Source organism: Silene latifolia, chromosome 1 (genome assembly GCF_048544455.1).
Source record: "Silene latifolia isolate original U9 population chromosome 1, ASM4854445v1, whole genome shotgun sequence".
NCBI classification, from domain to species: domain Eukaryota; kingdom Viridiplantae; phylum Streptophyta; class Magnoliopsida; order Caryophyllales; family Caryophyllaceae; genus Silene; species Silene latifolia.
Window position 1 is genome coordinate 81,999,812 of NC_133526.1, and position 26,200 is coordinate 82,026,011.

A 26,200-nucleotide genomic window follows, 5' to 3' on the forward strand; every position below is an offset into this window, starting at 1 on the left:
CCACTCAATGTAAAACAATTTGCAAATCCGAATTCACAAAGGTCGTATTTTACAAGCGATCAGTATCAAGAGTGGTTTTCCCGACTAGAGAGTAACTTAACTGATAAACGAATCAACATTCGAGCATGGCCATGCATTTCGATTCAACTCCTCGAGTGGCCCTGAGAAATAACTATACCCGATAAGGGATGGATATTTTCCTCAACTCGAATCCTGCAGACGTAAGCACAGTATGAAATGACCCAGAAAAAATATACTTAGCCCCAGTTACGGTAGACCGTGAGAAAGAAACCAAAGTCACCCAAAAACTGCCTTAATCTTAAGAGACAGTTGATAGTCAAAAGAATCGACTCTAGGTACACAATGGATGTCCTATCCACGACCTGGCACCGAATGTTATAAAACATTTAGGACTCCATTACGTTGTCACAAAAAGTTGTCCTACGAGGTATCGTCATAATCTCGTATCTGTGATCGATTAGTCAACCGTTTAACTTATGGCTCGTTGAACCCACTATCAATCGACTGCACAATATAATAGCCGGAGTTATCAGCTCACATTGGTGATTACAGACCAAAACAAATATAATGTAATTCAGTTCACTTTGTGGCGTTCAATGTTGTCAGTACAATCCACATGAAAAACAAAATATTATATATATATAAAGCGATGAAGTTATAAATAATATATGAAAAAGATAATGTATCAAATCCATAATCATGTACTACAACTTAGGAACATGTTTAATTCCCATGGAATTAACATGCCCTACATGCTTATCATAATTCAACGGTTTGGTGAGAGGATCTGCGATGTTATCATCCATCGCAATCTTATCAATCACTATCTCTTCTTGCTCCACGTAATCACGGATAAGGTGAGCCTTCCGAAGTACATGTCTAGATTTGTTGCTAGACTTTGGCTCCTTAGCCTGGAAGATGGCACCTCTATTGTCACAATAGATGGTGATCGGGTCATTCGAACTAGGAACTACCGAAAGCCCTTGTAAGAATTGACGCATCCATATCGCTTCCTTTGCTGCCTCCGAAGCGGCATAGTACTCGGATTCAGTAGTAGAATCTGCTACAACACTCTGTTTGGAACTCTTCCAGCTGGCCACAGCACCATTAAGAGTGAAGACGAACCCGGACTGAGATTTTAAATCATCTCGATCCGTTTGGAAGCTAGCATCTGTAGAATCGTTGCGCATAGCTTAGTATCGCCTCCATAAGTCAATACCCAATCCTTAGTCCTCCGTAGGTACTTGAGGATATTTTTGACTGCTATCCAGTGTGTTTCACCTGGAGTCTTTTGGTACCGACTCGTCATACTCAATGCATATGCCACGTCTAGACGTGTGCATATCATGACATACATGATCGATCCTATTGCAGAAGCATAAGGAACACGACTCATGCGCTCAATACCTTCAGGCGTCGTGGGTGACTGAGACTTGCTCAACTGCATCCCAGTCGTCATAGGAAGGTTCCCCTTCTTGGAGTTGGTCATGCTGAACCTCTCAAGAACCTTATCTAGATAAGACTCCTGACTAAGTGATAACGTCCGTCGTGATCTATCTCGGTAGATACGGATTCCCAAAATACGCTGTGCCTCACCCAGATCTTTCATCTGGAAATGGTTCTTCAACCATTCTTTAACCGAAGATAAGAGAGGAATGTCATTCCCAATCAAGAGTATGTCATCGACATACAATATCAAGAATATCTTGCTCCCACTCGACTTGATATATAAGCATGGTTCTTCGACCGATCGAGTGAAACCATACTCTTTTATCACTTGGTCGAAACGATGATTCCAACTCCGAGAAGCTTGCTTAAGTCCATAAATGGAACGTTTAAGCGTGCATACTTTCTTAGGATGTTTAGGATCTATGAAACCTTCGGGTTGCACCATGTACAACTCTTCCTCCAAATAACCGTTTAAGAAGGCGGTTTTCACATCCATTTGCCAAATCTCATAATCATGAAATGCGGCAATCGCTAAGATTATCCGAATGGAACGTGGCATGACTACAGGTGCAAAAATCTCATCATAATGCAATCCTTGCACTTGAGTGAAACCTTTTGCCACAAGTCGTGCCTTATAGATATCTGGTTGCGCGTCTACAGAACGCTTTATTTTGTAAAGCCATTTGCCTTTGTAGAGGTTATACCTTATTAGGTAAATCAACTAGATCCCATACGTTATTCTCATACATGGAGTCCATCTCGGATTGCATGGCTTCGAGCCATAGCTTTGAGTCGGAACAGGCCATAGCACCTTTATAGGTTGCGGGTTCATTACTTTCTAGAAGTAAAACATCATTCTCCTCGACCATACCAATGTATCTGTCCGGAGGATGAGAGTCTCTACCCGACCTCCTAGGTTCCTCAGGAATATTAACCGTATCATCAGTTGGAGGTACATCTTCCCCCATCTGTTCCTCGGTTGTTGGTTCTGGAATCTCCGACAGCTCGAAGGTTCTATTACTCGACTTGTTCTCGAGAAATTCTTTCTCTAAGAACGTCGCACTAGCCGCAACAAATACTCGATGTTCGGTAGGCGAATAGAAGTAATGACCAAATGTTCCTTTTGGATAACCTATAAAGTATGTCTTGACCGATCGCGGGCCGAGCTTATCCTCGTGTCTCCACTTGACATAAGCCTCGCAGCCCCAAACCCGAATAAAGGACAAGTTAGGTACTGTTCCCTTCCATATTTCATATGGAGTCTTGTCGACAGCTTTAGACGGACTTCGGTTAAGTATAAGAGCAGCTGACAAAAGAGCATAACCCCATAATGAATCAGGCACTACGGTGTGACTCATCATGGATCGAACCATATCAAGTAAGGTTCGATTTCTCCGTTCGGACACACCATTTAATTGAGGTGTCCTAGGTGGAGTTAACTGTAGAGCGATTCCACAGTCTTTCAGGTGTTGATCTTACTCATTTGAAAGATATTCGCCACCCCGATCTGAACGGAGTGCTTTAATATTTCTACCCAGTTGGTTATGTACCCTATTCTGGTATTCCTTGAATTTCTCAAAGGAATCACTTTTATGCTTCATTAAGTAGACATATCCGTATCTACTCAAATCGTCCGTGAAAGTGATAAAATATCTATAGCCATCTCTAGCGGTAATTGACATAGGTCCACATACGTCCGTATGTATGAGTCCTAATAGGTCACTAGCGCGCATTCCAACACCTTTGAAGGAAATTCGAGTCATCTTGCCAATGAGACATGATTCACACGTGCCATATGCAGAAAATTCGAATGAGGGAATAGTCCCATTATCGACGAGTTTATTTACGCGTTTCTCATTTATGTGTCCCATTCGACAATGCTATAGATAGGTTTGATCTTTGTCACCAACCTTTAATTTCTTATTATTCATGTGTAATACTTCCGTGGTTTGATCTAAGATATAAATTCCATTCATGGAAACTGCTTTGCCATAAATCATTTCATTAAAAGAGAAAATACAACTATTATCCTTTATTGAAAATGTAAAACCGTGTTTAGCAAGTACGGAAACAGAAATAATGTTCTTAGATAAACTGGGTACATAGTAACAGTTATTTAAAGATAACTCAAAACCACTAAGGAGTTGGATTACATATGTTCCCTTCGAGACAGCAGCTACTCGTGCTCCATTCCCGACTCGCAGGTCCACATCATCTTTTTCGAGAGGTATGTTGTTCTTTAGGCCCTGCAAATGATTACACAGACGAGAACCACAACCAGTATCTAGTACCCAAGTTCCGAAACTTACATGGTTAATCTCAATCATATGAATATAAGATGACATACCAACAGAACGAGCGCGGCTGCCTTGATGTCCTCACGGTAGACGGGACAGTTCCTCCTCCAATGTCCAGTCTTGTGACAATGGTTGCACTCTATGTCACCGCCCTTGCTCTTTGTCTTGCCCCGTGAGCCACTAGTCTCACCAGGCGCACTCTTCTGCCGTTTCTGGCTTCTTAAACTTTGGCTTACCTACAGTTAGGTCGCCATGAGCCTTACCCTTACCTTTAGTCTTGTTGTGAATCGTGAGAACATCCTGCTTCATACTCCCACTCAATTTCATATCCTTCTCGGTCTGTACGAGAAGGGAGTGTAGCTCATGAGGACTCTTTTTCAAGTCATTCATGGAGTAGTTCGCCCTGAAAAGGGCAAAACCATCGTGAAGAGAATGAAGCATTCGGTCAATGACAATGGTCTCACTGATTCTACAATTCAGTGACTCCAGTTTCTCGACATTCTCAATCATGTGAAGAATGTGTGGGCTAACCGGTTGGCCCTTCTGGAGTTTTGCATCAAAGAAGCGACAGGTATGCTCATATGTAACGATTCTCGGTGCCTTTGAGAACTCGTTAGTGAGCGTGGTGAAAATCTTGTTTGCACCTTGGGCAATAAAGCGTCTCTGCAAATTGGTTTCCATTGCAAAGATGAGTACGTTCTTTATCGCACCCGCTTCCATAACGAAATCACTATAAGCGAGTGACTCGTTGACTCCTGTATTTGGGCCTGGTTGACCGGTATTGGCTTAGTTAAATACAGAGCTTACCGTCGCAATGGCGGATTCCGTAGTGCCACCTCCCGATCCATAAAATTGGACCCATCATTCTTGATCAAGTGGACTGATTCATTTGGTCCATGAACATTTTAAGCCAAGACGAACGATCTAGTGTGGCACTAGGCATTGGGATTGCGTTATTTCCAGCCATTTGTTGTAACAGTATTATTGATAATAAGCGTGTTCTACACTGCGAAAGAAGAATAAAATAATAAGCATGCATCGTTTTTATTTTAAGTCTAATGAACTAATGTCATAACGCGAAGACTCAAAAACATTTATACAATTGACCTCCTCAAGAATTATATAAATGACCCCAAGACTCAATTCTCTCAGTAAATTGATAAGCTAACTTTGTTAGCTAATTCTACCGTTAAATTCCCGGTCGATAAATTTCAGTAAATTCTATCTTTAGTCCATCATAATCACGAGAAACTCTTCGGACTATGATGTTGAGGTAAACTAAGTCAACACAACTACTTACCCAACGTAGAAGGGGTCATATTAGGCCTACCGACGAAGAAGGGACTCATAGATGTTTGCCCTTATAAAGACTAATCTCAATTTTCGTTTTTAGAGGAAGATCCCATCACTTTTTTAATTCATTTTAAGTGAACTATAATCTAGCATGCAAGAATGATTTAAACTAAAGTGATGGCTTATAGATCATGACATCTCGCATGTCCATGAAAACTAACAAACAACTATATGAGTCAATTTTCATGCATTTTAGTAGTAGGTGGTTTGGTTTTAGGCGGAATATGATGCAATTACTAGCATGTGAATGAAAAGCAATAAAATGAAAAACGTAAAAAAAAACAGTAAAAGTCCTAGTGTGGCCTATCCTATCAAAATGAACAATAAATACAAGTTTGGAATCCATCCTTGGACCCGAGAAGTTTGTCTTGATGTTCCATCTTGATCCATGTAGTGGGAGTGAGCTTGAATCTTCATCTTTAGTCTTCTTTGAAATTACAATAAATAAAATTACATAATTGACCTATTAATTACATTCTAATTTCAAAACCCAAAACTAAAATAAAGGAGATTCGAGATCTCATAATTACATAAAAATCATGTTTCCTTCATTACGAAAACATAATTTGACTAAGGCCACACTAAGTATTACATAATACAACCGATTGCAAAAATTAAATACGTAAATAAAATTCATTCATTCGATTCATTCAACAAAAATAAAAGCATCAACTAAAATAAATTAAACATACATAATACAATACATTAATTATGTTGATTAATTTATCCAAACCTCCTATTTAAATTAAATTAAGTGAGAATTCCGCAATTTAATCACATTAATTTCATTTCAATCCATATTAAACTTGTAATATGAATTCTATCCGTCAAAATTTTAAACCGCTTTAAAATAACTCGGTATCTTTAATTTGTGAACCGATTTACAATAACTAATTGGCCAAAAAAAAAACAAAATCCAATTTTTTTTAAATTGGTCACGGCAAAAAAAAACAGATTTTTTTTTTTTTTATGTTTCAGCTACACGGCTGAATATTTTTTTAAAAAAAAACCCTTTTCCTATTCTAATTTGGTAAATAGGAAAAACAAGGAAAAACTTTCCATAATTTTTTTCTTCTTACTTTTTCGGCAAAAGGCAAATAAAAAAAAATTTCCTATTTTTTTTCTTCTCGGTTTACCAAAAAAAAAAACAATTTTTTTTATACGGTAAACCCTAAAAAAAAACGCCCTTCCCCTTTTTTTTCTCTTTTGCGGCACTCATGCCCTAATTCAAAGATATGATGAAAAAGTTTAAGTTGCTATTAGGATATGATTTAGCAAATACATTAACAAACATGATTAATCGTATATGCTAAAACTATATAGCAAAAACGAATTCTTATATCAATGACATGATGATACTATATGTAATTTAACTTTATCTGCATTAAATCAAAATCTACCAAATTCTTCATATGATAATTTTAACCGATTAAAACAATGATATGATCTATAGAAATTGGTTATATATCATCAAACAAAAGAAAAAAACGGCACAATAAAAATTTTCGAATCACAAAAAGAAGCCCTAATTTTTTCGAAAATCAGGTTATGTTTACATACAATTTTTTATGAAAATCATCAAGATTAAAATCGTAGCCTAGTGCTCTGATACCACTTGTGGGAAATAAATCTGTATACTTCCCTTAAACTTGAAGGATTATAACGATTTAATAAAGATGATCAATGGTCATAAAATAAAATACATAAACATAAGTAAAAAGATTTAGAATTAACCTTCGGTCCTAGCAAATATGGCCTAAGAACAATATCAAAATTGATATTCGCCTATTAGTTGCACCCAAGACGATCTGAGATATGCCCTTTGATTATGCTAGAAATCAATCTAAAATTTTCTGTAAAATTTAATTGTCTTTGTGTTCTTGTGATGAGAAAGAGGAGGCTAGGTCAAGAAAAAGCATTAGGTTAGAAATAATTCTCTACCTTTCTTTTTATATAGACCGAAACTTGGAGTCAATTAGAAAAAGAAAAACTTCCCTAATTTCGGCCAAGTGAACCGAAATAAGGAGTATTTTTCTCCTTATTTTGGTCTTTCCAAAAATATATAAAGTGTGTTAAATTGTCATCTAGTGAGGATCGAACCCATGACCTCTTGGCTTGTGTACCCTCACTATTACCACTATGACACATTCAACTTGTTGATATTAAATACAACTGATTATATTTAACTACGAATTAACAGATTAATTCGTCCAAACTAACCTTATATATATTTAATTTAAATATAACTTATTATATTTAATTTACGAATTGACAGTTAATTCGTCTCAACTTAATATTATTTAATTTTATTAAATAATTATCTCATCAACACATTGACTAACTTTTTAGTCATTTTGGGCATCAATGTAATTATATTTCTATAACCACATTTCTCAAACACGTCCTATAGGTGTGACCTTTAGGGACCAGTTGATCACCGCCATCTGTGTGATAATAACGTCAAACTCTCTTGCAAGCCAACCGTTATTAGGTAAACGTTAATCAACTGATTAAATATACGAAGTATACCCTTGTGAACCTGTAAGAGATTTACAAATGTTATCTCACTAATTTGTGGAGGACACAAGCTCCAACACTCCAATCATCGGAATTCAAGAGCAAAAGGGGACCATGACAACGGACGCTACCCCGATGTTGACCCCCAATCGCCAGAACTCGACAACAATCAAAAGTGGCAACATGGGATAACACGCCCGTACTGAACCCCACTCATCGGACATCCGAACCTCTGTAGACAACGACCAACGATCGATACCCGATCATTGGCCGGCCAAAGGCCGCCAGGAAGAAACACAACCAAGCCTATAATAAAAAACAGTCGTCTCTCCTCCTCTGGGATCATCCTCCTCCTCAAAGGCCTCCACAACAGACCCCGTAGGTCCCAAATGGTACCCTGCAGTCAAAGGCAAACAAAGAACGTCAGCCGAAATTTCGGCATTACGACGACGTAAAATGCACAAGTCCAAAAAAAAACATGCAAAGCAGAACAAGGGCAATCCCACCCAAATCCAACCAAACAAAAACAGTTTACAAAAAAACGCATAAAAAACGACTCGCCCTTCTTTTCAAGCAAAAGACGAGTCAAAACAGCCACAACAAAAAAAAACGGCACCCCAAGACCCATACAAGGTCCGCCAACAAACCAAAATACATTCCCGATGCAATGAAGTATTTTTCTACAGCTCAAAAAGGCAATTTCTACGCCAATTTGAGCACAAACCGGTCAAAATTTCAAAATACGACCACAACAAGGCAACGTGATTTTATCACGCCTCAAAGCGACCTAAACTACCAATAGGATCCATTTTAAGGCAAACTGACTCAATTCAAGCCCAAACATGCGCTTATTTTGCCAGACATAAGATTGTCACAAAAGGCGAAAATTCCAATTTTCCCACAATACCCAACAAAGGTCCATAATGGCAAATACGGTCTTTCCCGACTACAATGCAACCTAACAGGACTCATTACCCAAGCAAATAAACTTGGCATTGTGAGATGAGACAGTTTCTCTACCTCACTCACATTTTTCGAGCATAGGAAGCGGGAACGAGGACCAAAATACAAACTAAAAGCACCCCTATACTCCTAAACAGGTTTCTAACCTAATGCAATCATCAATTTCACTCAAAATGGGCTCAATAAAAAACGCCCAAATCGATTTTCTAGGATAAATATTTAGCCCTAATGCAATCTATCAAAAGACCAACAAATTCAAATGGATTCAAGAGGAAATACATACCTTGAGATGACATTGTTGATGATGGCACGAATGGAAGCAAGCTAGAGACCAACAATGGCGGTTTTTAGTGTGTTTTGTCGAAAGGTTGAAGACAATATGTGAGAATGATATGCGAACCATTCTCGCATCTTTTACAGAAAAATAGGGAAGCTCCCTTAACTCGCCAGGTTGCTCGCGCCTCAATGAGGTGCTCCCTGCTCTTTCAGCAAAATTTTGGGCTTTGGCCCAATTTCCCGTAACAAACTCCAATTTTTCAATGACGACGTTAAGGACCGTCATTTTTCAAATACAAAAACAAATAGTGAAATCAAAATTCATTATTTTCCTTCAAACTTCAGCGACGGCAATTAAAACCGTCATTTTCAAGATAATAGTGAAAATTCAAATTCACTATTTCTTCAAATGTCAACGGCGGCAACATAAACCGTCACTTCAAAAAATAATAGTGAAGATTCAAAACTCACTATTTCCTTCACATGTCAACGGTGGCACATAAACCGTCACTTCAAGCGTGATAGCGAAGATTCAAAATTCGCTATTTCTTTCAAAATTCAAACAAACGGCAATTAAAACCGCCACTTCAAATTCAAAGAAAACGAGTAGTGGAAATTTGAAATTCACTATTCCTTCAAAAATGTCAACAGGGGGCTTCCTCGCGGAACCCGCTTATTTCAAAAACAACAGTAGTGAAAATTTAAATTCACTATTTCCACGGCGGCATCATGAGTCCGCTACTTTCAAAACAAGCCCATCCAACGTGGCTATTCTCACGGTCAATTAACCGACCGCCCCATGGCTGGCGAGCCTTACTACGCATCGTGGCTGGCGAGCCCTCCTCATATACGCCCCATGGCTGGCGAGCCTTACTACGCATCTCGGCTGGCGAGCCCTCCTCATATACGCCCCATTGATGGCGAGCATTACTACGCATTGAAAGATCATAGATCCATATTAGACTCTCTAATAAAATAAATTTATCTCATAAATTGTTGTTTATGTGATCTATGTAACATGCATGCTAATATGAAAGCATAAAAAGAAAGTATAAGGAAAAACAATTTCCTTACATTGAATATATGGTAAAATGGGCACAAAATAGTTCTCCTTACTAGTTTGTTCTTGAGCTAAAAAGATGTGGATGATCCTCCTTGAAAAACATTCAACTAGAAAGTCTCCTTCAAGTTGCACCCAAGAACTACCCAAAAATATTAACAAGTATGAACTAGTAACTTGTTAATATGAGCCCTTGATAATAAAACTAGTAATATTACTAACTTTTTTTTTAGTAATATTAATAATGTATACTAGTAGTGTATTATTGTAGATAGATGGATGAAGATGTTCACATGCAAAAGAAGTGAAGTATGTGTAAGAGGTAGAGTGAAGTAGTGAACAAATATATGGAGTGTAGAAGGGGAAATGGAAGTGGCGGGTGGAGTCCTCAAGTGGACAAATTTTTTGTCTTATAATTTTATCTTACATCACATGCAAAATCTAGTATAAGATATATATTATGGTAGTATACAAAATAAGGTAAAATGATTATGTGAGTAATCATCCATTACACTTATTTTACGCGGTCCACATGACCATATACGGGTCCATGTTGGTTTTTATATTTGTCGCACAAATCCGTGTAATTTTCATTTTAAACATCGTATCATGTTTAAATGCTTCCATAATTAATTCGTCTAATTCACTCCGTAAATATAATATACGTGTACCACTACACATATTATTTACGTACTAATATTAATCACATTAATCAATTAGTACAATTTTAGTAAATTAACGATTAATTAACAAAACCCGTTTCCCAAAACTTATTATTTAATTATCGCATAATTAAATAATAATCGCTACCTCTCCTCGAGTTCGCAACTCGAAATCTCTCTAATAATAATCGACTAACCTCTTAGTCTATAAATCAAGGGACTAAACAAATTGTATCTCATACAATTAATTAGTTATCAATTGGGGTTCGTTCCTTTAGGTGTGACCGAAAGGGGTCAGTTGATCACCGCCGTCTCACGACAATAACGTCAAACTCTAGTCAGCCAACCGTTATCGATTTACGTTAATCAACTGACGAGGATCAAATAATTAAATATCTGATGATATTCTATTAATGAGATTTATTATGTTAACGCACTATTGTGGAGGACACTAACTCCAACAATCTCCCACTTGTCCGACACAAGGTGTGCGCTACCAATTCTCCCGTCCGTTTTAATCTCCCACTCAATTGAAGGTGTCTTTCAGGTCGCACTTGCACATGAACACATCGCGAGTGGTTTTCTCGATCGGGAGTGTGACTACCTGACCGGAAAAATCTCTCACAGATTACTTCCGAGCGTGGCCACGCATTTGTAGTCATCAACTCCTCGAGTGGCCTTGAGATATAGTTACCCAACGTGGGTGGAAAATTCCTATATGCCCTATCTATCCTATTGCACAATACAGCTCACCTGACCTAGTAAATGCCCTTTTGGCCTCCTTTCACGGCACGACCTAGGACAAAAACCAAAGTCACTCAAAACCGCACCGCTCGGATAATAGTCTCCAGTCAAAAGAATCGACTCATTAGAACATCTTAGAGATCCCCGCCACTACCAGGCGTCTATAATAGAACTTAGGGATTCTCTAAATGGTCACTGTCCGGCAAAGTGTCACACACTCTGCCTATGTAATCGACCAGTCATCACATATGACCTTATGGTGTTGAACAACCATCAATCGACTTAGAATCTAGTCACTCCGAGACGTCACCTCATTAAGTGACTAGGGACAAAATACAATGTTCATCTTATTCACTTGAATAGTGTTCAACATTGTCTCCACAACTTATTCAAATAAACAAGGTATTAAAATTTAGTCACACTAAATAAAAATTCATAAAAGAATGAATACGAAAACAACGAATGTGATTATCATATATATAATAAAAGATACACTATCCAATTATTACATATCCATAATCTAAAGAAAATATGGTACTCGTCTCAATCCCATAGAGACGACATGACCATCATGCTTAGCCTTTGATAAAGGCTTGGTTAAAGGATCAAATGTTGTCATCTCATCCCAACCTTACAAATGTCAATTTCCTTCCTTTCCACATAATCTCTAATTACATGGTATTTCCTTTCAATGTGTCTAGATTTGTTACTAGACTTAGGCTCTTTGGCTTGAAAAATAGCTCCACCGTTATCACAATATAGAGTGATAGGATCTTTGGCGGAATGGACTACTCCTAGCCCCTCCATGAATTGCCTAATCCAAACAAAATTCCTTCGTGACCTCGGACGCTGCAAGGTACTCACCTCTGTTGAAGAATCCGCAGAACACTTTGCTTGAAGCTCTTCCAAAGAAACAGCTCCTCCATTTAGCATAAACACATGGCCGGATTGGGATTTCATGTCATCCCGATCGGTTTGGAAACTTGCGTCCGTGTAACCTCTTACACACAACTCGCTTTCTCCTCCAAACACTAAGAACGAATCCTTAGTTCTTCTCAAGTACTTAAGGATGTTCTTTACGGCTATCCAGTGACTCTCACCAGGCTTGGCTTGATACCGACTTGTCATGCTCAAGGCATACGCAACGTCGGGACGAGTGCAAATCATAGCATACATGATAGACCCAACAGCGGAAGCATAAGGGACGGTCTTCATGTGTTCAATTTCCTTAGGGGTAGAGGGAGACTGTGACTTGCTCAAAGTAATCCCTTGGCCCATAGGTAGAAATCCTCTCTTGGAGTCTTTCATATTGAACCGGTCAAGAACTTTGTCAATATAAGCTTCTTGACTCAATGTTAGTATCCTCTTGGACCTATCCCTATAGATCCGGATACCTAAGATTCGTTGTGCCTCTCCCAAGTCCTTCATTTGGAAGTGTTTCCCTAGCCACTCCTTAATGGAAGTGAGCGATGGAATGTCATTCCCAATGAGCAATATGTCATCCACATATAGGACAAGGAATACAACCTTACGCCCACTAAACTTCATGTATAAACACGATTCTTCTACACTTCTAATGAAACCGTATTGTTTAATGACATGATCAAAGCGATGATTCCAACTCCTAGATGCTTGCTTAAGACCATAAATGGACTTCTTGAGCTTACACACCTTCTCAGGGTTAGATGTATTCACAAAACCTTCGGGTTGTATCATGTACACCTCTTCTTCTAGAATCCCATTCAAGAAGGCGGTTTTGACATCCATTTGCCAAATCTCATAATCATGAAATACGGCAACCGCTAAGATTATCCTAATGGACCTAAGCACAGTGACTGAAGCGAAGGTTTCGTCATAGTGTAAACCATGAACTTGGGTGAAACCTTTTGCCACCAATCTAGCTTTGTAAACATCCACATGTTTATCCATGCCGAGTTTAATTTTGTATATCCATTTACACTGAAGAGGTCGTACTCCCTCAGGTAAATCCACCAAGTCCCATACTTGGTTCTCGTACATGGAATCCATTTCGGACCGCATGGCTTCTAGCCAAAGCGAGGAGTCGGGACTAGACATGGCCGATTTGTAGGTAGTGGGTTCATTACTTTCAAGAAGTAACAAAACACCATCCTCTTCGATGTTACCAAGGTAGCGATCAGGTGGATTAGAAATCCTACTTGACTTTCTAGGAATAATTACCGTTTCAGAGGAAGAGGGAATGCTATCCTCCACGTTCTCCTCTTCCTCATTCTCGGTTTGTGGCTCTCGAACTTCTTCAAGTTCAAATTTTCTCCCACTCTGTCTTCTAGAAATAAATTCCTTTTCTAGAAAGACAAAGATCACGAGCCACAAACACTTTGTTCTCGTGTTTATTGTAGAAGTAATAGCCACGTGTTTCCCTTGGATATCCTACAAAAGACATTTGTCGGACACAGGTGCAAGCTTATTGTCAAACTTGATCTTAACGTACGCTTCGCAACCCCAAATACGCATGAATGACAAATGAGGGACTCTCCCTGTCCATATCTCATATGGAGTCTTATCGGCCGCTTTAGTCGGGCTTCGATTTAGTGAAAATACTCCAGACAAGAGTGCGAAACCCCAAAATGAACTAGGAAGCTCAGTTAGACTCATCATTGACCGAACCATATCAAGTAAAGTTCGGTTTCTCCTTTCGGCCACACCATTTAGTTGCGGTGTGCCAGGAGGAGTCCATTATGATACTATACCACAATCTTTTAGGTGTGAATCAAATTCAATATTTAGATACTCACCACCACGGTCGGACCGTAGAGTCTTTATCTTTTTATCCAATTGGTTCTCTACTTCTTTTTGAAACTCTTTGAACTTGTCAAAGACTTCACTTTTGTTCTTCATTAAGTAGACATACCCATATCTACTTAAGTCATCAGTAAAAGTAATGAAGTAGTGAAAACCTCCTCTAGCGGTGATGGTTAATGGTCCACACACATCCGTGTGTATGAGAGCCAAAACCTCACTAGCTCGTGTCCCTTTTCCCGCAAAAGGTGCACGAGTCATCTTGCCTAAAAGGCAAGACTCGCATGTACCATAAGATTCAAAACCAAATGGTTTGAGCACTTTTGATGAAGCAAGTCTCTTAATGCGTCTTTCGTTTATGTGGCCTAAACGACAATGCCAAAGGTAGGATTCGTTTGGATCACCCTTTTTGAGCTTTTTAGTTTCCATATGATAAACGTCATTAACATCATTTAAAACATAAATGCCTCCAATTGAAATGGCCTTGCCATAAACCACATCATTTAAAGAAAAAGTACAACACTTGTCCTTAATCATAAAACAAAAGCCTTCCGCGTCTAACGTGGAAATGGAGATGATGTTCTTAGTTAAAGTTGGTACAAAATAACACTTATTTAAATACAACTCTAAACCACTAGCTAAAGTGAGCACATAGGTCCCTACGGCAACGGCGGCTACTCTAGCTCCATTGCCCATGCGGAGATCCACATCACCTTTTGTTAGTGCTTGCACGTCCCTTATACCCTGCAAATGGTTACAAAGGTGAGAGCCACATCCGGTATCAAGTACCCAAGTGGAAGTACAAGCATAATTAACATCTATCACATAGAGAGAGGAAATCATACCAATAGGCGTCACACGCCCTTCCTTGAGATCCTCCAAGTATTTGGGACAACTCCTCCTATAATGCCCCTTCCCATTACAATGGAAACATTCGGCCTCGGAGAGCTTGACACTTTTTGCCTTGGGATTGCCATTTTCAACGGCCTTCCCCTTTCCCTTGTCAATTTTCTTTGACGATTTCTTGAATTGGGACTTTTCTTTTCCCTTTCCTTTCTTGACTCCAAGAGACATGTTCTTTAACTTCATGGTTAAAACATCTCCCTTTTCACTCCCACTAGCCTCCATATCCCTCTCCGCTTGGGAGAGGAGTGCATGAATTTCATGGTAACTCTTATCCATGTCATTCATGTTGTAGTTTACCCTAAAGTGGGCAAACTTGGTGGGGAGTGAGTGAAGGATTCGATCCACCACAAGAGTTTTAGGAATCTTACACCCTAGACGCTCTAGGATGTCAACATATTCGACCATTTTAAGGACATGGGGACCAACCTTTTGGCCCCTCTCAAGCTTAGCTTCAAATAAGCATGCCGCCGCATCGTATTGATGGACTTTAGGTGTTTGTGAAAACATAGTGATCATACGAGTGAATATCTCGTAAGCATTTAAAGAAATGCATGAAAGCTTGAGCTTTGGCGATATTGACCATACCAACACATTCTTGATATCATTCAACATCCTCACATAGTCATCATAGGCGGTCCGCACCGCCGATGAAGCTCTTGCACCGGGCTCGATAGGAGGAGCATCGGTCAAGTAAGTGAGCACATTGTCGGACAATGCGGCACTTTTGATGTTGGATTCCCATTCAAGAAAGTTACTACCGTCATCTTTTAAAATACATTTGTCCATTACGGACCTTAGCCATGAATCTTTGCCTAGTGAAGTAGTCGATGTAGTTGATGAAGTTGCCATTGCGAATTAAAATGCTACAACAAAAAGGAAAAATTAACATTCATTGTTTTAAAAATTACTTGTAAAAACATGTTTAGCAAGTTTTAGCATTTATATAATGACCTCCCACTAAATTATATAAATGATTCCAAGACCCAAATATTAAACAAAAATGAGCATCGCTTGGACGAAACATCCCATAATTGCGTAAATTCGGTAAGTCACGTTGACTAATTCTACCTCTAGAACTCTTGGTCGACAAATTTCCTCAAACTCATCTACTAGCCCCGGAACACAAGACCGTCTTATATCCCGTTGAGTCCAACCAATTTTGGCGTGTGATAACCGCTTACCACCCTACTTACCCAAGGTAAAAAGAGAACACCCCGCTTGGGCGAGCGTGGCTCTAATGAACAAGAGATTCATAGGTGTTACTAATTGGTAAGGCTAATCTCAATTTTAGTTATGTGAGAGATCTTGTCAATTTAGTCATAAATTCCTTATAAGTGAATTAATTCGGTGAATGTAAATGACGTGAATTGACAACCGCGAAAATAAAATAAAATGCATGTGAGTGGCGATTTTGGCATGCGCGAAAATAAAACAAGCAAACATGTAAGCATATGAATAAATCCTAGTATGGCCTCCTAGTTAATAAAAAACTAGTCTATTACATTTCAAAAACCAACTCCTTGGTCCCTTGCCTCTTCATTCCATAAGTGGCTCTTCCTTGTGGATTTGGAACACCTTCCAAAAATAGACTCCGTCTCGTTGTAATCCGTCTTTTGGAAACGCCTGTAAAATAACTATTACAAATGAATTACATAGCTATTCCTATTATACATTAATTAATAAAATGAATAAAACTATTAATTAATTACAAACCGACGATACGATATCGTATTTAATTACAAACAAATCGATATTCCCATTCATTTCGGGTAATAACGATTAAAATTAACTAGGCCATACTAGGTACAAAAGATAAATACTTTAAATAAATGACAATCATTCATTCAACTTAAATAAATATGCTTAAAATGCTGTAAATATGATGCCAAAATCGCCCTACCTATCATTCATTGGTATCCCTCTCGGTTTTTGTGGATTTAATCGATTTTTAACATGTAAAAATCAATAATTAACTCTTAAATCTCAATTAAGTCCAAAATAATTGTCCAAACTGTTTTGAACCTCAAAGTTAGTCCTCACTAATTTTATGATAAATAATTAGTTTGATTTGGTGATATTTTGCTAATTTAATCGGTAAAATCATAATATTTAAGTAAAAATCCAAAATCATTGAAAAATTACCCAAAAAATTGAAACAAAAATTTTTAGTACTCTGAAACGCTCCCAAGAACACCAAAATGGCATAAAAATTGCCCAAAAATTCCGGATAAATTTTGTGAAGAAAAAGATCGATATTTATCGGTTTTTTAACCACTAAAACCAATAAACATCAAAACAAAGTGAAAACACATATGCAAAATTACTTTTGACATTTAAATAATATTCTTAAATGTACATAAATTTATCATGGGCAGAATCAAAAATTTCGAAATTATGATTAATTAATTGGACTTTTATCGACTTTTTACTCAAAAAATCAATAAACATGCAAAAATCCAAACCAACCTTCAACTTTTTGCATACAATCAGTAGAAAACATGCATGAACTACCATAAAAAAATCCATGCACCGAATCAACATTTAACTAATTTTAGTCAATTTTTCACTAAAATGCGACATTTTGACTTGGTTTTCTACCAAAAATCATTAAAATTAGCAAAATTGCTTCACAAATCACCAAAAAAATCCACAAACCTTTTGAGATCAGTAGTTATGCATGTCCCAAAAATTTCGTGCTAAAACCTCTTCTAACACAATTTTTGAGTTTTTACTAATTATCTCATAATTCATTAAAATGCTTAAAATTAACATGCAAATTACAAGCCTTATCTCTAATACCACTTGAAAGATCATAGATTTATATTAGACTCTCTAATAAAATAAATTTATCTCATAAATTGTTATTTATGTGATCTATGTAACATGCATGCTAATATGAAAGCATAAAAAGAAAGTATAAGGAAAAACAATTTCCTTACATTGAATATATGGTAAAATGGGCACAAACTAGTTCTCCTTACTAGTTTGTTCTTGAGCTAAAAAGATGTGGATGATCCTCCTTGAAAAACCTTCAACTAGAAAGTCTCCTACAAGTTGCACCCAAGAACTACCCAAAAATATTAACAAGTATGAACTAGTAACTTGTTAATATGAGCCCTTGATAATAAAACTAGTAATATTACTAACTTTTTTTTAGTAATATTAATAATGTATACTAGTAGTGTATTATTGTAGAGAGATGGATGAAGATGTTCACATGCAAAAGAAGTGAAGTATGTGTAAGAGGTAGAGTGAAGTAGTGAACAAATATATGGAGTGTAGAAGGGGAAATGGAAGTGGCGGGTGGAGTCCTCAAGTGGACAAATTTTTTGTCTTATAATTTTATCTTACATCACATGCAAAATCTAGTATAAGATATATATTATGGTAGTATACAAAATAAGGTAAAATGATTATGTGAGTAATCATCCATTACACTTATTTTACACGGTCCACATGACCATATACGGGTCCATGTAGGTTTTTATATTTGTCGCACAAATCCGTGTAATTTTCATTTTAAACATCGTATCATGTTTAAATGCTTCCATAATTAATTCGTCCAATTCACTCCGTAAATATACGTGTACCACTACACATATTATTTACGTACTAATATTAATCACATTAATCAATTAGTACAATTTTAGTAAATTACGATTAATTAACTAAAACCCGTTTCCCAAAACTTATTATTTAATTATCGCATAATTAAATAATAACTGCCGCTCCTCGAGTTCGCAACTCGAAATCTCTCTAATAATAATCGACTAACCTCTTAGTCTATAAATCAAGGGACTAAACAAATTGTATCTCATACAATTAATTAGTTATCAATTGGGGTTCGTTCCTTTAGGTGTGACCGAAAGGGGCGATTGATCACCGCCGTCTCACGACAATAACGTCAAACTCTAGTCAGCCAACCATTATCGATTTACGTTAATCAACTGACGAGGATCAAATAATTAAATATCTGATGATATTCTATTAATGAGATTTATTATGTTAACGCACTATTGTGGAGGACACTAAATCCAACACGCATCACGGCTGGCGAGCCCTCCTTATATACGCCCCATGGCTGGCGAGCCTTACTACACATCGCGGCTGGCGAGCCCTCCTCATATACGCCCCAGGGCTGGCGAGCCTTACTATGCATCGTGGCTGGCGAACCCTCCTCATGTACGCACCATGGCTTGCGAGCCTTACTACGCATCGCGGCTGGCGAGCCCTCCTCATGTACGCACCATGGCTGGCGAGCCTTACTACGCATCGTGGCTGGCGAGCCCTCCTCATATACGCCCCATGGATGGCGAGCCTTAATACGCATCGCGGCTGGCGAGCCCTCCTCATATACGCACTATGGCTGGCGAGGCTTACTACGCATCGCGGCTGGCGAGCTGTCCTCATGTACGCACCACAGCTGGCGAGCCTTTGTCCGCAAACGTGCGAGGACATATCCGAAGATGCCTCATGTATGACTCCTTCTTATGGCTGGCGAGCCTTTGTACGTAGTCTAACGGACTTTAAACGACCCGTACGGATAGTCGACAGACTCTAAACTGTTCCCGGCGATAGGTCCTTGACTCGTACCCTCGAGTCGCCTTGACGTCGCCCTTCCCGACGGCAGGTCCTTGGCCCGAATCCTTTCGAGCCGCCTCGACGTCGCTTGGGTCTCCGGGTTTTAATCTTCGATTGACCTGGGGGCTCTACTTTGACTTTCGCCCTGTCCAAGCCTCAGTCAAAGTGGGGGCTCTATAGATACCCAGTATCTGCTGAGACTCCAACAAAAACCCGATGATTATCGGACTATAACGTGCTTTGGAATCGCAGCGTTTGTGATGCGGTCGTTTCTACACCAAAAATAAAATACCTAAATTACTGCTAACAGAAGTCAGCGGCAAGTAGGGTCGATCTCCACAGGGAGGCGGTGTACTATCTATTTGTCCGTTTATCTGTCTAAATGTCACGATGGGGGTTGAATTGATTGTGAACTAACTAGAGACTAAAGCGAGGGAAATGAAAAAGAGAAATTAACAAAAGGAGAAGGGTAGTATGCTAAGAGTCGGTCCACCGTGGTAGCTATCAGATCTTATACTATCAGGAATATTAAGACGATTAGACTATTGATAAGAAGAGCTATGGTCGTCACCTTTCGGTCCTTAAACCGCCCTAGGGTGTAAACAGCTTAACTTTCGCCCTCACTGCAATACCCTATTGTAATTAAGCAAGCCTTCCCTTCCAATCTTTCGATCTAGGTCGGGGTTAACTAAAATTATTGGTCTCCTGCATGCATTCATTCGACTGATAACAATTAAATTGCCTAATACAATTCTTATCGCAGGGCTAATCTATTTAATACAATTAAAGCATGCTACCACGGCTTCCCTAATCCTAACATACCAAGGGAATTAGCTAGACATGGGAATGGGGGAAACAAGAATAAAAGAAATAATGACAATAAACATTAAAAGAAAGAGAAAAAGGGAAGAAGAAATTACTAGATTAAAGGATCCGGGAATAAAAAGTAACAGTGTATAGAGAAAAGAGAAGAGCAACGTGATCCTGGTTATTGGATTGTTGGATGATTACAAATGACATCCCTAACTCCTATTTATAAGAAATTAGGAGTAGGATTAAACCTAATTAACGAATTAAAGCTTAAAAAGCCCAGCCCGCAGCATAATCCACTCGATCGAGTAGAGAAATCACTCGATCGAGCAAACTCAACCACCAGAAAAAGCATTCGATCGACCATGTATAGTGCTCGATCGATTATTACATAAGGGACTGTCGATCGACTAAGGAAGCAACTCGATCGACTATTTATTGCACCTAAAACCACTCGATCGAGTAATAAATCACTCGATCAGGTGGGTCTTGACTTCAGCAGCTACAATTCTCGTTATTTTGACTTTGACTTGTCCTTTTAGCTCCCGAAACACCTTCACGCATCCCAAGACAGCAATATTTCCCGCTCCAAACTATCTCTTCCTCCAAATGCATGCTAAACGGACGGTAAATAGCTTGATTCTACTACTTTTGGATTCATACCTGCAAATAAGACATAATAACCCAAAGTAGCATATTCGGGGCATTTCGTAGCATAAAACCACGATGAAAGCATAGAAATACGTGCATAAAATAGGCTAAAAAGACTATATAAAATGCACGTATCAAATCTCCCCAAACCAAACCTTTACTCGTCCCCGAGTAAACTAAAATGCAACTAATGGAACGGAAAAAAGATAACTCAGAGCTAGCTACAAATGCCCACTTAAGCCAATTTAATGCAAACGAGCTAGACACTTATAGCAAAAAGTCAAATGCAAACGAGTTATAGGATGTTTATAAACAAAGCTGAACCGTCGACCTTGCAAGACCTTTAACAATGGACTCTCACGGGTCACTCTTCTCTCATGAAGCAAAGGGTAAGCATATGAATGTAAGAGAGAAGAAGAAAAATAGTCGCTCACCTAGACTACGACCCACATAAACATGCATGCAGCTAATATGATAGAAAATTCTAGCTACCGTACACACATTCCAACCAAACAAGGTCTGTCACACGGTAGGGGCTTACAAAGATATGGTAAAGTGAGGCAATGGGTAAGAAAAGGCAAAACATTATGGGAATGTGGAGGTATAGGTGATCAAGCTAGTACCTAAACAAAACCATATATCAACATCCGATTCTTAAGCAATTATGAATTAAGCACATGCCCTTCATTTGGCATAAAATCTCACCAAACCAAACTGAAAATACTCCTCAAACGATATAAGATAGAATATAGGAGTGAAACCGACTAACAAACAAACATTTTTTATATTTTTCTTTTTCTCCTTCTATTTTTTTTCTCTATTTTTCTTCTTTCGGTTTCTTCTTTTCTGATTTTTCTTTTTTCATTTTTCAATTCTTTTTTTTTTTTCGATTCTTTTTTTTTTCTTCTTTTTCACGTCATTTTTTTCATCATCCTCCTTTTCTTCATAAAATACCAACTCCGAATCAACAGAATATGCGCCAAACTTGATACAATAGACAATATACCGCAAAACAATCTAAACTAGCTTGACAAGGCAGGCTAAATTTGGATGTAGCTAAGGGTCAACAGGCAAATTTGGCTAATGTGGAGTTTATGGGTAAAATGAAAGAAAGGGAATTTGTAAGCACCTCCCTGCATGTGACACCAACCACTAACCCGAATGTATGACGGCAAAAAGCAATTGAATTTCATATACGTGCAAATTGATGATACATGTTACGCAAGGAGTATACTACTCACAATCCTACACGAAACTGGTCATAAATGACACCAGTTTATAAGGCTCTAATCCTTAGAATATATAAGTAGGTTGCCAAAATTTCAGGTCAAGTCTATTCGTTCAGCTAAATTTAAACATTAACTCGTAGATATGCGAAAGACAAAGCTAAAAGATAACAGTTTAATGCAAGGCTTAAGCAAAAAGACAGTTGCAGTGCAATATCATCATTGAAATCTACCGTTCCGACTCAACCTATATGCTAAAATAAACGTGAAATTTTTTGAATTTTTAACAATTTTTCAATTTTTATGGAATTTTTGATTTTTTATGAAAATAAACAACAATGCAAGCATAAAATTAAACGTGATTACTGAAATGCAATGAAAACAAAATGCAGACACGGATATGGATGCATAACCTCCCCAAACCAAACCGTACAATGCCCCCATTGTACCAAAACATGGAAAGGAAACGCAAACTGAAGGAAAAAGAGAGTAAATGCGGAAAAACTCACAAAATGCGCGAATAGGGGGACCTCCCCAAACCGACCATGAAATGGGAGGTTGCTAAGGCCCGGAAAACCGTCTCAGTGGGCTAATCCAAGTCAAAAACACTCGATGGCAGTTGAACAGTAGTCGATCGAGTGAAATGGGCATTCAAAACTACTCGATCGAATGGTGCTATGGTCGATCGAATGGTTTTCTTTCTGCAGGCACTCGATCGAGTAGGAAACCGCTCGATCGAGAGGATTTATCAGAAAAAGTACTCGATCGAGTGGAAAAACCACTCGATCGAGCGATCCTCAGCGTGCACCTGCAAAACACAATGAAAAACAGCCCGTAAACTAACTAGACAAGCAAACTGATAAAGTCTATGGTGTAAAAACCATTTATTACAACTGAAATTGAAATAAGAAATTAAAAACAAATCTCCGGGTTGCCTCCCGGGTAGCGCTAGCTTCAGTCAGATCCCAGCTCGACCTTCTTTTTCTTCAAGCCTCTGTAATCAGCTACAATCAAAACAGCTCAAAGCGCGCGACAACTTTGTCAAAAAAGCTGCGCATGTGCTACACAACAACATAAGTAGCACCAAAGTGGAATAACAGAATATGAAATAAAAATAATAAACCGTTTAAGTCTAACAAATTTCCTATGAGCGCTCCTAAATTTATCCACAAAATATAGGAGCGCGGGAGCAATTGTAAATATATAGGGGTCCCGATTCAGATTAGCAATTTTGAGATGACATGTACGGTGAGAATTTGCTAAATTATGCGTCCACATATGACGGGGTACAGCTTTGAAAAAGGAAGCATGAATAAGACGAGGCAATTTACAAATAATAATGAAATTACCGTTTACTACCTCAGGTTGATCACTCTTAATGACGGAATCATAGATAAAAGAATTCATTACCTCTTCCGTGCTAGGAGTAATTACCGTCTCAGCTGCTTCTTCATCAACCTCCTTAGTGGAATCCATCCCGTAGATCGCAGCTTCGAGTGTATCCGACTCGGCTGTGAATAAGGGAGGTTCACCGTAACCTTCATCATCGTCAAATTCGTCATCCAATATGAACCCAAGTGACGGAGTTAAGCTCCCAATGGCCAACTCAGTCGATCGAGCAGAATAAGCACTCGATCGACCACTTTCCTCCCGCATCTCACTCGATCGAGTAACAACATCACTCGATCGAGAACTATCCTCCTGCATGTCACTCGATCGAGAAGGGATATTACTCGATCGAGGATCGTCTTCTGAAATTCACTCGATCGACCATTATAAGTCACTCGATCGAGTGATTCTTCCTGCATAGAGCTGAAATCTTCACGTGGGGCGGTGAAATATGAAAGGAACTCGTCGTCCGAGTCATAGAAGTCATCCTCATCATTGGGCAACATGGTTTCCTCGGAGAAAAAAACCGCTCTCGAAAGAAGGTAAACCTCTTCTTCTTGCATCTCACCGCTAATTGAGCAATTGCAGACTCGAGCTCATCAAATCGCGAGACATATTCTTGCACTTGGAATGCAAGTGCCTCCATCAAGAATTTCAGCTCCGCAAGGTCTTCTTCTTGTATATCGGGGGAATCTTGTTGCGGTGGCCATTGATAGGGCGGATGTGGCGGCACAACTACAGTGCATTGTGCTCAGCAGAACCACATCTCCCAGTGCATCACCTGGTTGTTCCATATAATGGGACATCGGTGATGGGTCAAAGGTACTCAAGCCTTCCCTTTGACTGTCTTTCACCTAGAACTGTCTAGGTAGTACTGTAAGGCCTATCAAAACAAAGACACTAAACAAAAGATTAAAACGGCCTCAAGGGAAAAATCCCCTGAGGCTAAAAACAGATAAAATTTAAACAAATAAATAACTAGATTGCCTCCCCGGCAACGGCGCCAAAATTTGATGCGGTCGTTTCTACACCAAAAATAAAATACCTAAATTACTGCTAACAGAAGTCAGCGGCAAGTAGGGTCGATCTCCACAGGGAGGCGGTGTACTATCTATTTGTCCGTTTATCTGTCTAAATGTCACGATGGGGGTTGAATTGATTGTGAACTAACTAGAGACTAAAGCGAGGGAAATGAAAAAGAGAAATTAACAAAAGGAGAAGGGTAGTATGCTAAGAGTCGGTCCACCGTGGTAGCTATCAGATCTTATACTATCAGGAATATTAAGACGATTAGACTATTGATAAGAAGAGCTATGGTCGTCACCTTTCGGTCCTTAAACCGCCTAGGGTGTAAACGACAACTTTCGCCCTCACCGCAATACCCTATTGTAATTAAGCAAGCCTTCCCTTCCAATCTTTCGATCTAGGTCGGGGTTAACTAAAATTATTGGTCTCCTGCATGCATTCATTCGACTGATAACAATTAAATTGCCTAATACAATTCTTATCGCAGGGCTAATCTATTTAATACAATTAAAGCATGCTACCACGGCTTCCCTAATCCTAACATACCAAGGGAATTAGCTAGACATGGGAATGGGGGAAACAAGAATAAAAGAAATAATGACAATAAACATTAAAAGAAAGAGAAAAAGGGAAGAAGAAATTACTAGATTAAAGGATCCGGGAATAAAAAGTAACAGTGTATAGAGAAAAGAGAAGAGCAACGTGATCCTGGTTATTGGATTGTTGGATGATTACAAATGACATCCCTAACTCCTATTTATAAGAAATTAGGAGTAGGATTAAACCTAATTAACGAATTAAAGCTTAAAAAGCCCACCAATGACATAATCCACTCGATCGAGTAGAGAAATCACTCGATCGAGCAAACTCAGCCAGAAAACAGCTCGATCGACCATGTATAGTGCTCGATCGACTGATTGCACATAAGGGACTGGTCGATCGACTAAGGAAGCAACTCGATCGACTATTTATTGCACCTAAAACCACTCGATCGAGTAATAAATCACTCGATCAGGTGGGTCTTGACTTCAGCAGCTACAATTCTCGTTATTTTGACTTTGACTTGTCCTTTTAGCTCCCGAAACACCTTCACGCATCCCAAGACAGCAATATTTCCCGCTCCAAACTATCTCTTCCTCCAAATGCATGCTAAACGGACGGTAAATAGCTTGATTCTACTACTTTTGGATTCATACCTGCAAATAAGACATAATAACCCAAAGTAGCATATTCGGGGCATTTCGTAGCATAAAACCACGATGAAAGCATAGAAATACGTGCATAAAATAGGCTAAAAAGACTATATAAAATGCACGTATCAGTTTGATCGACAGTTCGTGTACAACTTTACGTCAGAAAACTTAAAACGATTTCGAAAATAAAACTTTTCAAAAGTACCTGGAGTGTTTAATGCACGACGACGGGGTCGCAATGACACTAACTAGAGTCAAAACCGACACCGAACCAAAAACCGACTCAAAAATTCAAATT

General features: G+C 38.7%; 1 protein-coding gene across 1 annotated transcript; it reads right to left on the reverse strand.

Moving 5' to 3' along the window:
• Window positions 1-14,568: 14,568 nt before the first annotated feature.
• On the reverse strand, window positions 14,569-15,881 carry LOC141595247 (uncharacterized). The gene is made up of 2 exons (XM_074415235.1): window positions 14,966-15,881; window positions 14,569-14,864 (listed from the first exon to the last, which is right to left on the reverse strand). The coding sequence occupies exons 1-2, from the start codon at window positions 15,873-15,875 to the stop codon at window positions 14,830-14,832; spliced, it is 945 nt and encodes a 314-aa protein (XP_074271336.1). The 5' UTR covers window positions 15,876-15,881; the 3' UTR covers window positions 14,569-14,829.
• Window positions 15,882-26,200: the final 10,319 nt, after the last annotated feature.

Bases quoted from the DNA above. Each gene is read 5' to 3' on its own strand.
- LOC141595247 (XM_074415235.1), bottom strand. From the start codon at position 15,875: ATGGCAACTTCATCAACTACATCGACTACTTCACTAGGCAAAGATTCA. The intron at 14,865-14,965 runs GTATGATTTCCT...AACCATTTGCAG, and splicing joins AGGGCGTGTGACGCCTATTG to GGTATAAGGGACGTGCAAGC.